General features: G+C 40.8%; 1 protein-coding gene across 12 annotated transcripts in view; it reads right to left on the minus strand.

Annotated features, from left to right (window-relative positions):
* Positions 1 to 16,268, minus strand: part of LMBR1 (limb development membrane protein 1) — a 130,614-nt gene that overhangs the window by 26,689 nt on the left and 87,657 nt on the right. For all 12 annotated transcript variants that reach the window (XM_069587218.1, XM_069587223.1, XM_069587221.1 and 9 more), the window contains 6 exons: positions 10,716 to 10,796; positions 8,434 to 8,510; positions 7,713 to 7,790; positions 4,613 to 4,686; positions 4,324 to 4,414; positions 3,101 to 3,167 (listed from right to left, as the gene is read on the minus strand). In XM_069587218.1, the coding sequence (XP_069443319.1) occupies positions 3,101 to 3,167; positions 4,324 to 4,414; positions 4,613 to 4,686; positions 7,713 to 7,790; positions 8,434 to 8,510; positions 10,716 to 10,796 (468 nt within the window). The remainder of the gene's footprint in view (positions 1 to 3,100; positions 3,168 to 4,323; positions 4,415 to 4,612; positions 4,687 to 7,712; positions 7,791 to 8,433; positions 8,511 to 10,715; positions 10,797 to 16,268) is intronic.

Below are 16,268 nucleotides of genomic sequence, written 5' to 3' on the forward strand. Positions count from 1 at the left end.
CCAAAAACAGATTCAGATTCCAGCTGACTTGGAAGAATGAGTCGGGGGTTTTTGTTTTAATAGAGTAAGCATCCATATAAATTTATATATATATATATATATCTGTGCTTGGGCCTTGAATAACTTAAAATTTACAGAATTTTGAGATGAAACCATAACTATAAAAATAATTTCATAATAGAAATTAGTAACAGTATTTCAAAGTCTATTGGTTGTATCTGAGAAAACTTTTCCTGTTAAGAGATTTCAAATAAAGAATAAGGTAAAAACTGTCAATCCCTCAGTTGTTTCTTGATTAAGAATAACAAAGAATATGTCCGCAATCTCACAAAATTTATTCTCAAATTCACTGCTGCCTTTAAAATATTTTATTATGAAAAATCTGGACATCTATAGGTAATTTATTAGATTCGGCCCTCTTCTGTTTTCACTTTGTTAGTCAACCATCTCTAATCATCTTGAGAGTTCATTATATCAAAGAGTAAACTGATTACTAAAAATATGGACATCATAGCCTCAAAAACGTTGGAGTCTTCAAAAATTGCACACTATATATAGGCAGCAAAACAGCACTGTAGAAATCACATCCCCTGGCATGGCGTCACTTGTAAAAGGTTCTAAAGAGTTCGAATCAAAAGTCTCAAGCACAGATCCTTCATGTTTCCCATGGACAAAGCACTATTCTTTCTATTAATTTCATTTGGCTAAGAAGACATGGCCAAAACGCTCCTCACAACCTAATGCTCTGTGGTTAAGTGATATGCTTCTAAAATCTACTCAGTGGCAATTTTTAAAATTAGTGCAAAATCTTCTCTATTTAAACATAAGAAGCTATTTCAGAGGAATTCTGTAATAAGTCTGTCGTATCACACCAGGCATTCAACTCTAAAGCTATATTTTACACTTACGACGCAGCAATAGCAATTGGCAAATCACACTGTTTAAAAAATATTTTCATTTTTGAAGCAAAAATATCATCAAATGAATTATTTATATAGGATTCAAAATATTTCTAATTTACAATTAAAGTTATCATTACTAAAAATGATTAAAATAAGAGAAAAACAGCACTCATACAGGTAAATGATAATTTCCCTTGTTCCTTGGCTTCTTATTTAACTGAGAATGCTGGCTGAATTCACAGAAGCAAATGAGAGCACCCCAAGGTCAGGACTCCCTTGTGAGAGGCAATGAGAAAGAGCGAAAACTTTCACAGCTTGGAATTCGGTTGTTAAATAAATCCTCTATTCTAGTCTTATAAGCTTTTCAGCTAGTAAATCAAAATCCCGTTATACACTAGGATAATATTCATGACAATTCTCTATATTTTATCTTCTTAAAATCAAAGACTCAATTCTGAAGGGTTAATAGAGGAATGAAAAGTGACTCTCTAGTCTGCATTTCCCATAAGACTAAAACGAAGCTTTCTCTTTTAGTCTAGAAATGTGCTTTTTCAATACTGTGAAAAGCCTCTATGAATCTGTTTAACGTATTTATTTCTTTTCAGCTATTCAGTGCCACTGGGCATAACATGTAATGCAGTGTGTGTTGATATTTTGCAAAGCGCCACATGACTCACTGTACCCTAATACACTCCATTAATCCTGTTTGGACAGCTGGGGCCAGGCGTTTGTTAGCTGCATTTTAATTGTCCCATCTTTCTTTTTCTTCTTTTTATTTATCTCTATGGCAAACTACTCAGGAATTTAATGTGTTGATCTTCAAAAAGCACATTTTGCCATTAATTTGTTTTCTTTGTATTAAAATGGTACTCAGCATGTAATTTTCTTCCATAAAATCAGTATATGTTACTATTAACAATTAATCTTAAATAAGAGTGCACAGTGAATTTCATACAGGATAAAATGGGAGGTTGGCTGTATCACAGAAACTGTTGGACTTCCGTAACACAAATGGCAGCAGCTACAAATCAACTTGCAAAAGTGCATTTCTGGGCATTTTCAAGATTAGCACACGATAAGCAGATGTCAAAGCAATAACAAGTCCTATAATGCAAACACAAAGGAAGTAAGACCTCCTAAGTAAATGAGCTTTGCGTCAGTCTGGAAAAGGCAGTCCCTTTTACACTTACACTTAGATTCCACTTTTTACTAAAATACCGAATTCTCTGTAAGAATCATGAAGATCACTATGACGCTTATACTTTCTTGGCACAGCCTGCGTCCCTGAGAGCTATGAGTTTTGAATAAATAATGGAGGCAACATAAGAGCTAAAACAAAAGCAATTCAAAGTTACTTGCAATTTTTGTCATTAGCTAGTTGTTAAGGTTGAATAATGGGATTTTAAAAAACAATTTGTGAATACTCAAGTCAAAATCTTAAGACTAGAAAATGGAACAGAACTGCCTAGTGGAAACTTTTGTCTGAAATAATATTTAGCCAATAACTGAGAATATAGTCCGCTACAGTGTTTTACGAAAGAACATCAAATGAAGACTTATTCAACTATTTCAAGGACAAAGTGGAAATGTTTTACTTTTAAAAGATGACCAAAATATTCTTGTACATCGAAAAATTAAGAAAACTCTATGAATGACAGCAAGTAAAAACTAGGGAGCTAAAGTATACCCTTTAAGGCAGTGCGGGCATGCCAGCTCTCTCAAACATCTCACCACTTCCAAGCCTGTGCCACGGACATGAAAGCAGCGTAAAGTACATTCTACAGAGTATCAGTTTTTTAAACCACATGCTAAATTATATGTTTTTAAAAACATTTCATGTAGGAAAAAATTAGTTTAATATTTTCTAGACATTAAACATTGTTTTATTCAAAACAAAAACTTAACAGTTTCCTCACTAGAGGACTCAAAAGTTTAACCAGTCAGTGAAAAAAAATAAAGGCTACTGTTTGGAAAGGAATATTTCCAAGCATTTGAAAACAATCAATGGTCTTTATTTGATAAAAGTGCTTGTTTTGGTACAACCCTATATACAAATAAATTATAGAAGCAAAGATATAAAATAATGTGGGAGGAAATAATATATTTCAAAGAGTGATCTTTTGGGGAAAGTTTAGAAGTCTAGAAAAGACACTTGAAAAGGTACAGACTTTACGTGAAAAGTTCTCATTTAAACTTACCCAGTGTTCTTGACATCACAGGCAGCGCAGAGCTCAAAACCAAGATTGACACACAATTCCCAATGATCTGTTATGAGAAACCAGGAAGAATATTGGGCAGCTACACAGTACACGCTTAAGTAAAATCCACTCACATACTGGCAACTTACTGTACATTCTAGTTACCTATGGTACTTTGCTAACTCCTTAATGATACTATTCAATACAGAAAATAAAGAGAACCAGAAAGTTTTTCTTCAAGCATTTAAAGTTCTATTGGTAAGTTCCAGAAGGTATTTACAGTACCTGACACAAAGAGAAAACTGCATTTTACATTACTGACAGAGGTTGCTGATTTCAAAAAGATTCACCTTTAAAGCCAAGACTACTGCTCAAGATATATAATATCTACTTCTAATGTAAACTAAGATTTAAAGCCAAAAAACTAGAAATCTAAAGCACCTAAATTCTAGCAATTCTATTTCAATATATCCTATGCTTACTCTTTCATATAAATAAAAGATGCCAAAAGCACAGATTAGTACTTATGTTTAATTATGCTAAATATCTCAAGAAGCTATAACATTTTAAATAGACAGATAAAGACATGTAAAAATAACATCTCCCCTTTAGAATATGCTGAAAATAAGGAAAATCTGATAAAAGAAGCCAGCCGCTCCTGTGATTCTTCATTGTCAGCCTGTGGGAATATTTTACAAATGCAGTCTCTATATAAGATAACAGCCTTTGTTACTCAGAAGCCAATGACATATTGTAGAAAGTCAAATTAGCCTCAGACTACACAATGTTTCTGAACAGAACTCTTCCGTCTTGCTTTAATTATTCAAATTTGAAATACTTTGTCTCTACTACTTGTAGCAACTGAGTTCTTCAGATTTCAAACAAGCTCCCTGAAGTACAGTCAGCCCAATCAAAGTTACTCATTAGCAATACGTTTTCTTTGCAGGAAAAAAGGGTCCTTTCAGGAGCCTTCTATAGCTGGTTAACAAGCTCTGCGGTTCTCTGCATTTACAAGTGAATGGACACCATCCAAATTAAACAGAGCACATCCTTTTCCCACTCATTCAGCATTTTGAAAATCTTCCAGTGTGTGTTCACGCAACTTACAAACAAATACCTAGAACCGCAAATGAACCATTCAGGGCAATCACTAAATAAAACAGTCCGTTTGTCTTGGAAGGCAAAAGAGGGGCACAGCCACCTCAGACCCAAAAGTGCCTTACCTTTGTCATAGTCGTGTCATCCTTCTTGGGAATAAAATTTCCAAAAAATCGGAGGCTGTAGAAGCCGACGACAGAGGACACCATAAGATAGCTGTGAGAATCAAGGAAAAAACTCTCCAAAGAACGTTTCCTCGAGTTCTCAACAGGCCCACAGGAAAACAAAACAGAATGCCACCTGGAGTGCTTGAGGAAGACTTAACTTGTTTTTCTTCCAGGAAAGTGTCTTAGTGAATTACCACTGTCCCAGAAAACTTGTTAACAGACAGAACTTCAGTTAAAGAAAGGATACAAAATCAAAATGATTTCAAGTGCAGCTCCCACAAAACCAAAAGCAGAAAGAGAAGCATTTCCTATTCCAGGCCCCTGGAGGGGGGAAAAAACACTTTTCAGAATTCAGTGACACTATTACATTTGGTTTCCCTAAAACTGCTGTTTCATAAATATAGGACAGTTGAAATTAGAAATGTTTAATACCCTGGGATAACATCTAGACTTTCAAAGGAGAATAAAACACGGCATGAGGCTGAATTCACCAAAGAAACCAGCCACATGTTAACACTTAACAAGCTCAAACATTTCTGTTTCATCTCAAATATAATCTGAGTCGCTTATCAAAATAACATGATTACGTGTGTGTGCGTGCGTGTGTGTCCAACTCTCTGTGACCCCATGGAATTTCCTAGATGAGGATCTAGACTGGAGTGGACTGCCATTTCCTCCTCCAGGGGATCCTGCTGAACCAGGGATTCAACCCGCTCTCCTGAGTCTCCTGCATTGGCAGGTAGATCCTTTATCTGCGTTTATTGTTAAATCCTAAATACTCTTGGGGAAAAAAATCTTTAAATATAATAGTACAGTAAGAATAGAACATGTAATTGTCTGAACCCTGAGGCAACATATACAGTATATAGTTAAAGTTCGTCAGGAGTAAGCTAAGCAACGGGAGACAGTGAATGCACGCATCCTGTTACTGCTCCTGAAAGTTTCATCTCCCTAAGGAATTCAGGGATTTAATTAACACAGATTTTTCAAATGCAATGCTGCACATTGCTTCCTAAACATTATATCTATTCGCAAAATCCACCTTTATCTGGAACTTAACAAAACAAGCAAGAAAAGCAGTATTTATTAAAAGGCCAGAAAGGCAAAAAATCATTTCCTACTGAAGCAGGGACAATTTTTTCCTAAGCTTACTAATTAAAGAAACTCTCTGAATACGAACTACTATTCTGGTATCAGCTTCAATGACATGTAACAGATATACAAGGATAATTAGGAATATAAAGTCAGCCTAATGAAAATAATAATAATAAATAACATTACACATATTATTTATACAACCTAATTTAGGCATACAGAAGTGAGAATACTCACTGAAAATTCATACATAAATAAGGTAAGGGACAAAGAATTTGTCAACTTCTGTCAATCTTTTGAAGAAAAATAAATAATGCTAATAGAAGTCTTATTAACTCGGATGGAAAACACCTTGGAAACATTCTCTGTCTCAAGAGAAGGCCTACAGGCAGGATTCAGATGCTCTGATTTTATCACACAATCATAAACAGAGCCTACCATGTGGGTGTCCCTGTCCACCATGCACGAAGGGAATGGTACAAAAGTGTGCCGTGGGGCTCGGCCCTTACCCAGTGTGCACTACATGAAACTGGGTTAGAAAGAAGCCGGAGGTCAACACAGTAGAGGACTCCCTGCTCAATCGCTGGACCTATGTCTAAACAGTGGCGAGGACGAGGCTGTGGGTGGGAGAGGGCTGCTCCCTGTTGCTGTCAGTTGGTGGATCAGGAACCCGGAGCAAGCTGGGAGGCTCCAGCAGCGAGAGGTGACCAGGCGCTGAAGGGGCTGGGGGCAGGGAGTTAAACTGAAAATACTGCCCAAAGAATTCACTTCTGCATCTTGGACTGAAGGAAAGGAGTTAAGATAAACGTTGGCTTTCTTCTATGAGACAAAAGTGGGTCACGTGGTGCAGAGAGTGGCGTGCAGGGAAGCAAAGTCTGCTGCCCCAAAAGGCGTCTCTCCGGCAAGGGTCACTTCAGGCTGACGGTTTTTAAGGGACAGAAGGCAGCCGGCCTTCACTTTAGCCTGCTTCCGCTTCGCCCCTTAACTGCCTGAAAGCGTGTGGACAGAGGCCCTGGTCCCCGACAAGCCCATCGCCGGGCCCTCCAGGGTCAGGGCTGCGTGTGGTCCCAGGAACCTGGCAGGACCTGGAGACCACAGTCTGTTCTGGGTCCAGTTGTCTACCAAACAGCTGCTTCTCCATCTCCAGGAGAACTGCCTTCATTCCCCCCGAAGTCCCAAGCCCCTACTCTCTTCCTCTCTAAGATGGAATAGAAGCCTCAGTTGCCCAACTTGTCCTGGGGTCTCATTATTCTTACAGCGCTCCCTTATACACATAATTGAATAGTTTTCTTCTGTTAATCTGTCTCATTTCAATTTAATTCTTAGACCAGACAGAAGATCCTAGAAAGGGTTAAGGAAATTTTTTTTCCCCCCAAAGAATGAAAAGTCTGGAAAAGTTTTGCAGTCATTTCTATAGGGAAATGGCAAAGGTGCTAACTTCAAAAAGGATAATAAAATGTCAAAATGTAAAGGCTACTTTAAGTATCCAAAGGTTTATAAAGACACCTAGAAAAAGAAAGGCTTATATGAGTATTTAGTGGGAACTACTTTCCATCTGGAAAATATATATAAATAGACTAACTTCTGGAATTTAATAAAATCATTAATTTTTTAAAAAGAAAAAATTAAGTCAATTTGTGAAAAGATGTACCTATGACTCCCTCCAGCAATTGGACATTTTGATTCAAGTTCACACAATGTCTAACTCTTCTGAAGCATGAGTCCTTACAACCATATTTGGATCTTTTGCAAACTCAATGAATCCATCTAATAAACTCCTTCAGTTCAGTTCGGTCGCTCAGTCGTGTCCGACTCTCTGCGACCCCATGGACTGCAGCACGCAGGCCGCCCTGTCTGTCGCCAACGCCCAGCGCTTACTCAAACCCATGTCCATAGACTCGATGATGCCACCCAGTCATCTCAACATAGACTCTGTCTATTTCACTATTTCACAGAACATACACTTTCATAAAGGATCACAATATGAATGTTAGTAAAACAAAGATAAACTCTAATAAAAAGTATAAAAGGAAACTGATACTTGACACAAGGCCCAGACAATCTACAATAAGAAATCAGAAACAAAGGACACAGTTTATAAACACTGTTTATGAAAGCTCTTGCATAAAGCAGTTCATACAGCTTGAAGTGCATATATACATGAAGGCAGGTGCTTTCATCCACCTGTTTGGAACACTCAGGCCACACATGGATACTTCATCAAAAGAAAGACAGTAAGTGCTTTACTTTACCCTTGTTCCCTTTGGCATCGCTGTTTCATCGACCAACAGGCAAAGAATATTACAAGCCACCAAGAGGACAGAAATGGACTACAACAGAAAAAGTAAGCCGTCAGTTCTGAATCTCAAAGACATTTTGCCGATATACATATATTAAAATCTCAGTTACCAACCAAATGTCTGCTTCAAAATAGAGGAAAAGCAGAAAAGACCAAAACTCTACAAGTAAACCTGAAATAATGAGACCATAAAAATTTCAGAATAAATTCTCAAAAATTCTGCAAAGTACTGTAATCTCAAAGCTTAAGACAAAAGCTAGTAACATAGGTCCATTTATTAACCAATTTCACCAACTAGAAAGCCCCAACTGCACATACTTAACAGATGGTTAAAGTGTTATCAGAACGAATGCAGTAATCTTCACGCCCTATCACAGAGCTTGAGCCGGGCATCAGCAACACCAGGTCTCTTCCTAATTTTCAATTGAAACAAAAGAATGAACTTCCTGCTTTTATGAGGAACAGATAATCTTGAGAACTTTTTAAAAATTCCCCTTAATTTTAATTCTTGCTCTATTGAGTTTTTACCAAAAAAAAAACAGCATACATGGATTTTAAGCCTGTTGACAGAAAATCAGTTGACCTGAAAACATTTAGCTAGCAGAATTGCCATACACAAATGCTAAAGTAAATAGAAAATAATTTGCTTTATTTAACAGCAAATGAACCCTTACTGTCTCAATGAGGAGAAGAACCATAACCGCAGGATACACCAAGTTTCTCTCCCATGCTGAAGCCTTTTTGCGCCTCTCTATTCGAAGGAAAAACAAAATAGAATGAACGTTTCAGCAATTTCTAAAAACGCTCTCCAGATTTACATTTTCATTCCTTACTGCTACAACCAGTATGTATTATTTTTACATAAATATTTTCCTAAAGCCATAAATTGTTTTGAATTTTCTTTCACAAACTACTTTTAAAACCAGTTTGCTACATTAAATACAGCTCAGTCCTATGATGCTCAAATCCTGACACTGCTAAGTGAAGTGAGAGTCGCTCAGTCTTGTCCGACTCTTTACAGCTCCATGGACTGTAGCCCGCCAGGCTCCTCTGCCCATGGAATTCTCCAGGCCAGAATACTGGAGGGGGTTACTGTTCCCTTCTCTAGAGGGATCTTCCCAACCCAGGGATCGAGCCCAGGTCTCCCGCACGGCAGGCAGATTCTTTACTGTCTGAACCACCAGGGAATGCTGCAAGACATTAATGAAATATATTGTGGATATACAGCTTACTCCTGAAAATACAGTGATCTCTGTATTTTTTTAATTTACATATCTACATACTGATAGTCTGACATACTGGCAGAGATCTGGAGTACCAGGTAACATGGGTAAGCCCCTCTAATCTCACACCTAAAGATAAACACTCCCGGTTTCCTAAAGGCTGGAAGCAAAACTCTAGTGACTCAGTCTACCTTGTATCACCCCAATCCTGATGCCACAACTGGAAAAGCTGGATCACATTTAGTTTTTTAAAAAGCAGTGTGTGTGAAGAGATCAGAGAGCTGCCATGATGACGGAAGCTGAGGGCCATTCTCTGCCAGGTGAGCCGACGGGGGCCTCGGTGCGCACCACGCTCCCTCGCACAGCGCTTTCCAAGCAGACCACAAAGCTCAGGGATAACACAGACGCTGAGGGCAAAGCTTCCAGCATGCTCAACAGAGCCAGCGAGACACAGGAGGGCTGGGAGCTACCAAGGCGGCCAGAACTTGAGAGGCTGTGCTCACAGGGAAAGGAAGGAGCAAACGCCCTCCGCTACTTCCCCTTCGAGGCGTCAGCGGCTCAGAGGCTGAGAAGGGGAACCGAAGGCGGCAGCAGGAGGCAGAGAAGCCGAGCACCGCCGCTGTCAGGCTTACACTGCATGAAGGGGGCGCGGCCAGAGTCAACAGCAGGACAAGCAGGCTTTCAGCTGGACCAAGGACAAGCTGTGCCCAAGGAGGAAGGACAGATCGGAAACAGACAGGCCCTCACGAAGACCAAAACCCAGTCTCAGATGACGTTAAGCCCAGACAGACTAAGATGACCTGTCCGTACTCTAACTGCCCCTACTCTAACTCTAACCAGAAGTGAGAGTAAATCCTCCCAATAAGAACAAAGCATCATGCAGAGTCTCTACAGCTTTAGACGAGAAGTGCTACCAGGAGGCAGGACAGAGGAAAAGAAGGCAAGAGAAGCAGACTTTCAGCAGACCCTGACGCTGGACACAGAAGAAAACAGCTTTACAGCAGCTACTAATAACTGATACGCTCAGCACAAGCGACAAAATGGAAACTGCCACAATTCGAATCTAGAAAAATAACCAAATGGAAATTCTAGAACTGGAAAACACTGTAACTGAAGTTCAGGGTTCAACAGATAGTTCTGACAACAGTTGTAACATGGCTGAAAAGAGTGAAATGGAAGACAGATCAGTAGAAAATATCAGACCAAAGCACATAAATTAAAAAGGAGAGAAAACGACAAATGTAGAGTGAAAAGGTCCAGCACACTGCAGCTGCGGTCTGGGGATATAAAGGACAGGGACAGCTGCAGTACCTGCTGAGACAATGACCAGCAACTGCCCAAGCGGATGGAAGGCCTCAAGCCACACACTCTGAAATGCCCCAGATCTCAAGAAGGATACATACGAAGGGGAAAAGGCACTCAAAGATAGGAGGAGCAGAAGATGGCTTACCAGAAATAGTACAAGTGAGAGACAGTGGAGTGATGTATCTGAGCAGCAGCATCTATGAAAACTCATTTTGTGCACATACAAAACAGCGACTAACAAAGTAAGTCCATGCTCATCCTCCCTCGAAACTAAAAGACGTTCTTCATTAATGGTTTTAGGCAGACTGAAAGCTTGTAACACAGAGATTTCGTAACTTTTAAAAGTATTACAGACTACAGTAAAGTCTTTAATAAGAAACAAAGTCCAATACATAAGTCGAGGAAAAAAGGAAAAAAATGTACAATACCTAATTTTTTCTTCAGAATCTTTACATTTTCAAGTTCTTGTTCCAACTCTGTTACATTATATTCCACTGATGAAGAGAGTCCTATGAAAGCAAGCACATTTTAGAAGTGGAACGGCAGGGCCCAGACAGGCAGCCTTCATAGTTAATGAAAATACAAAAAACACATTGCCAATCCTGATTACTGATAATGAAAACAAATGCTGCTGTGATTCACAGAAACATACATCCCCTTCTGTACCCCGAAAAACTTCCAAGTGCTTGCTGATTAAACATTACATGATTCCTAGAAAATGTCTTCTCTGGTAAAACTCTTATTTGATCTATTATTAATTTTTTAATTAATTACAAAAGTATCAAGTGCTTGTAATAAAGAGTGAAAGAAGATCAAAACTGCCTCCTCATCATCCCACCTCCCGAACGGGACAATTTGCCCGCAGCTTGGGTGAGGCTTTCTCCATCTGCAAGAACATACTCACAGATACGTATCTCATCATATTCACAGTCTTCACTATATATTTTATAAGAATAGGGAAAATCAGACATTATTTCACCACCTGCTTTCCTAGTTAATGATACGTCCATGCTGACAAATAGGCCCAACTTAACAGCTGAATAAATATTTGAGTATGGACATACGTCAATTTTATCCAGAATTATTCTGTTTATGAATATTCAGGTTTTCCTCTTTTTTTTTTTTTTTTTGCCACTATGAACATTCTACTAGGCACATACAGCACATTCTGGTTTTATTATTTCTGTAGGACAGATTCTCGAAATTTAGACTGCAGAGTCAAACAATATGAGCATTTACAGTTTTAAAAGATATTTAAAGGTTACTTCCCCCTCAAATGTTGTGATTATAGTAAATTATCATAAAGATTTATATTTCTAGCAAGACTTCATCATAACACGTCTGACATCAGATGATTTGGCCCAACTGTAGGCTAACATAAGTGCGGTAAGCACAGTGCTCTGAGCACCCATTTTAGGTAGGCCAGGCTCAACTGTGTTTGGTGGGTTCGGGATTTTCAGCTTATGATGGGTTCATCAGGAGGTAACCCATCATAATCAAGAAGATCTGTGCTCTCCAGTCTTCCCAGCAGTGGATACTGTGACTCTTGAAGTTTCGCCAGGATGAAGGGTAAATGATGTTTCCCCGGTGTGCCTTTGACGTGCATGCCCTATTCGTATTTTCTGCTGCTTCTCCAACGCTTTGTACAGCTCTGTGCGTGCATGCTCAGTCGCTCAGTCGTGTCTGACTCTTTGCAGCCTTATGGACTGCAGTCCGCCAGGCTCCTCTGTCCATGGGATTTTCCCTGCAAGAATACTGGAGTAGGTTGCCATTTCCTTCTCCAGGGGATCTTCCCAACCCAGGGATTACACCCACATCTCCTGCGTTGGCAGGTAGATTCTTTATCACTGAAACACTTGGGAAACTCATTTCTATTTTATTTACTAAATTCTGAAATGAGCAAACTAACAACCCCCCGCTACACCTGTACTTTGGTTGATTAGCTTTTTCTCAATTTTTAAGATTTTTTTTCATTATGTATTTGCTAAGATTTTGGGGCTCCTATAAAACTGTAGCATGTCCCTCACAAATCCCACCTTTTATCATTACATCATGACCCCCACTGTCTTTAATGCTTTTCTTTATATTCATCTCCGCCTTTCAGACATCATATTGATAATTTTGATTAGCTCAATATTCAATGTCTACATTATTACAATCCAAATTTTATCCACTGCTTACCCATGTAATATACTACCATTAGCTTTCTTTTCTTCCAAAACATTCTTTTTTACTCCCAGAATTAACCTTTTTTTCCATTTGGTTAGCTTTTTATGCACTTACCACTAATTAAAAGCTAAACTTTCCTCCCAAATGTATTTATTTCCTCCAGCAGCTTGCAAAGAAAGATGAATGGGAGGTAATTTTTTTGAAACTATCCAAGTCAATATTAAAATTTGGTGAAACATAAATTAGTTTTTCATTTAAAAAACATAAATGAGGATGACAAGGCGTGTGACTTACACAGACTGAGATTCTCATCTTCTGTAGTCGTCAAGCAATAGTTAATGCAGGAAAACCAAGAAATCGCAAGGGAGCCTTTTCCTTTAGTGTTTACAGATTTATTATTATTTATTGCTAAGTTGCTTCAGTCGTGTCTGACTCTGTGCGACCCCATAGATGGCAGCGTACCAGGCTCCCCCATCCCTGGGATTCTCCAGGCAAGACCACTGGAGTGGGTTGCCATTTCCTCCTCCAATGCATGAAAGCGAAAAGTGAAAGTAAAGTCGCTCAGTCATGTCCGACTCTTGGCAACCCCATGGACTGCAGCCTACCAGGCTCCTCCGTCCATGGGATTTTCCAGGCAAGAGTACTGGAGTGGGGTGCCATTGCCTTCTCCATTATTATTTATTAGCCAGGTCAAAACTACTTATCCATCAGGACTGTGATGCCATTGCTCCACCATCTGCCAGCTCCCAGTGATAGCTCTGAGCGGTGTGAAGCTCTTTTTCCTGCTGGGCCTGAGTGTGAACTGCTTCTCATTTCCCCCAGAGAACAGGTGGGCCCTTGTCCAGGTGTCGGGAGTCACTCTTGTGCCCCAGGCTGGGCCCTGGGTGAGCACTTTCAATCCCCGAGTTCCTGTCCTTTAGGACTGGGACATCTGCTTGATTTTGTCATTTCCTCCATCTCATTTTCTCTGCTCTCCCCACTTGGAATTCCTATTAGTTGGATGTTAGATGTCCTGAACTGGTTCTCTGATATTCTAACTCCACCTTATTTCTGCCCATTTTGACCTGTCTTCTTTATCTTCCAATCCTTCAGACATATCACCATTTCTCACTTTCAAGGAGCGCGTTCTTTCGCCAGCGGCTCCATTTTTGCGGAATCCTGGCCTTTCTCGTGGACGCAGCCCCAGTCTCTCACAGAGCACTGACGACAGGTTTGCTTGTCTGCGTTCTTATGCTGTGCGTGCTCTGTTCTCCCCCAGCATCCTTTACTGTGTGTTTGTCTTGGTTCCTGCTTTCCTGGGAGAAGTCTTCCTCTTAAGTCTGGTGAGTCGGAGTTGTTGGTTCATACTTAGGAAGGAAGCATTAAAACGATAATCTGATTTGAAACTCTGCAATTGCGACAAGACTTCCTGGTGGGTGCTCCAGCGGGTTCTTCATGGGCACCCAACTGCTAGGAGCCTGGGAGGCTCTCCTGGACAGACGGAGTCCCCAGAGAAGACTCCTCTGATCTCCTTCTCAGGGTTTTAGGGCTCAGCTGTCCCAGCAAAGAGAGCCGGGCACCCAGGCATTTAGTCTGTAAGAACTCATCCATCCACCACTCCCTCGACCCATGCCCAGGCCACAGGTTTCCCTTCTCCAGAAAATAACTCCCTCTCCTGCTGGGGTGAGGGAGAGGCAGTGCTCTGAGACCCTGGATAGAGGGGAGAGATGGGGGATCAAACTCTTTCATGAGCAGGCTTCTCAGCCAGTCCTCCTTGTCTTAATTCGTCCCATTCAGCCCCATTTTGGCAGGTGTCTGCTGCTGCCACTTTGGGGACTTTCAGGGGTTGGGGTATTAATCAAGGACAGATGGTGTAGGATTCAGCTTCCTGGGGTCTGCTGAATTAGTCACTTCTAAAATTCTCTCAGGTCTACTAAATTTCAAAACATTTGTGCGGCCTTCTCTGCTCAAGTTCTCCTTCTTTTAGGTCTGTGTTTGTCTGAAAACTCACCTCAAAAATAAGGAGACAGTTTCATGAAACTGGAAGTTTGCACACAGAGCGGGCTGCAAGGCAGGTGTTCTAGCAGTGTATCAGTGACCCCCAGGCCCTCAGCCCCACTGCCCACAAGCTGGCTGGTGACCGAGAGTGATGCCCTCCCCCCTTTCACGTGATTTCATGATTCCTGTTTATTTTAGTTTCCTTATCATTTCTTCTTTCCCCAGCAAGTGGAATTTCTGTTTATTCTTTTCCCTCATGTTAATTTGACACTTCAGTGGTTACTTTCTCATTCTGAGCACACAGACTTAAGACTTATATTTGTTTCAACATAAAACCCCACAGGGAAACCTTACTAGGTAACTGATCCCCCACCAAGGTGAAATTTCACAATGCTTTCTAGAAACCATTCTCTCACTGCTTTCCACCCACCCCTCCTAAACCATGGTTTGTGCTGAGGTGGTTTTAAAAATACTTAGTTTAAGATTATTACTACATTCTTCCATTGGTATGGAGCTACCATATCCTTAATGACTAGAATAGTACCTAGTCACTAAATATACTACTCTAAAATGAATAAATAAATGAATGCCTTTTTCTGTCCTAATAGGTACATGACATCTTTAGAAATGCATAAATTTTTAATTGCTACAGTCCCTGCACCCTTAAGACTCCAGAGTACTCAATAATCCTTAACAGGTGATACATGGGGAGTTTAATTCTTTTCTCTCTCTCCTTTGTAAGTGACTCTTCTATGTGAAAGCCAGTAAACCTTTCTTTATTATCATTATCATTATTCTTAGAATTCACGAATCTAACAGGATAACTGGATCTGTTCAATTTCTTGCTATAATCTTACCTAGGACTCTGCGACCTTTTTGATGCACACTCAACGCTTTCCTCAGCTCATTGACTATTTCTTCTATTATTTATGTGCTTTTTTCCTAGCTGTTTTTTCCTCCCTCTGGATGTTACTGAGACGAGCTCTATCAGCTCTGTAGTCCACGTCTATTATTTCATTACTCATTTCCTCCTCTCTGCACTTTCCTTTCTCTCACTGGATTCTACCAGATGACTGATTCCGTTTTCAGAAGGACTGTATCATTTTTCCCCTGCCGCTGTAACAAACTACCATAAACTCAGTGACTTGAAGCAGCACAGACCGCTTGCCCTCACTTCCGGAGGCGGGGCAGGACCGCGCCCTCTGCAGACTCCGGGGAGAACCAGCCGCTGGAGACGGCCGGCTCTCCTGGGCTCGGGGGCCTTTCCTCGGGCCAGTCCACCCTCTGCTTCTGCGCCATGGCCCCTTCTGTGGCCGCCTGCCTCCTCGCTCACTCCTCACGCTGCTGTGATGACACGGTGCCTGCCCACCAGACCGTCCAGGGTAATCGCAACTGAAGCAGTGCGCAGGCCCTGTCCCCCTGTAAGGAGACGTGCGCACAGGCTCCGCAGCCGAGGACCTGGACGCTTCCGTGAGACCCTGTTCTGTCTATCACAAGGACTACCTCATCTCTCGTCTACTAAATTTTAAGACTTGTCCCCGCATTCTAGGCAGTCTTTTTTTCTGCTCTAGTGATATCTCTTTGATAACCTGTACCGCTCTGGGGGGCTGAGTACGAATTCTCCTTAGTCTCTCCCAACAGCTGACTCCAATCAGAAGCACGGTCTCTAGATGCTCACCTTGGCCCTCACGCTCAGCCCTGAGCAAACACCACGTCCAGATCTGCTGTCCTTCCCCTGCCCGTCTCCAGGCAAACCGGCCCTCATCCAGTGATGGACATCTGCAGGGCCAGTAAGTGCAGTTCTTGGGGACTAGGGATGAACCGGCCAGAAATAC

The sequence above is a fragment of the Ovis canadensis genome, chromosome 4 (genome assembly GCF_042477335.2).
Source record: "Ovis canadensis isolate MfBH-ARS-UI-01 breed Bighorn chromosome 4, ARS-UI_OviCan_v2, whole genome shotgun sequence".
Lineage (NCBI taxonomy): Eukaryota > Metazoa > Chordata > Mammalia > Artiodactyla > Bovidae > Ovis > Ovis canadensis.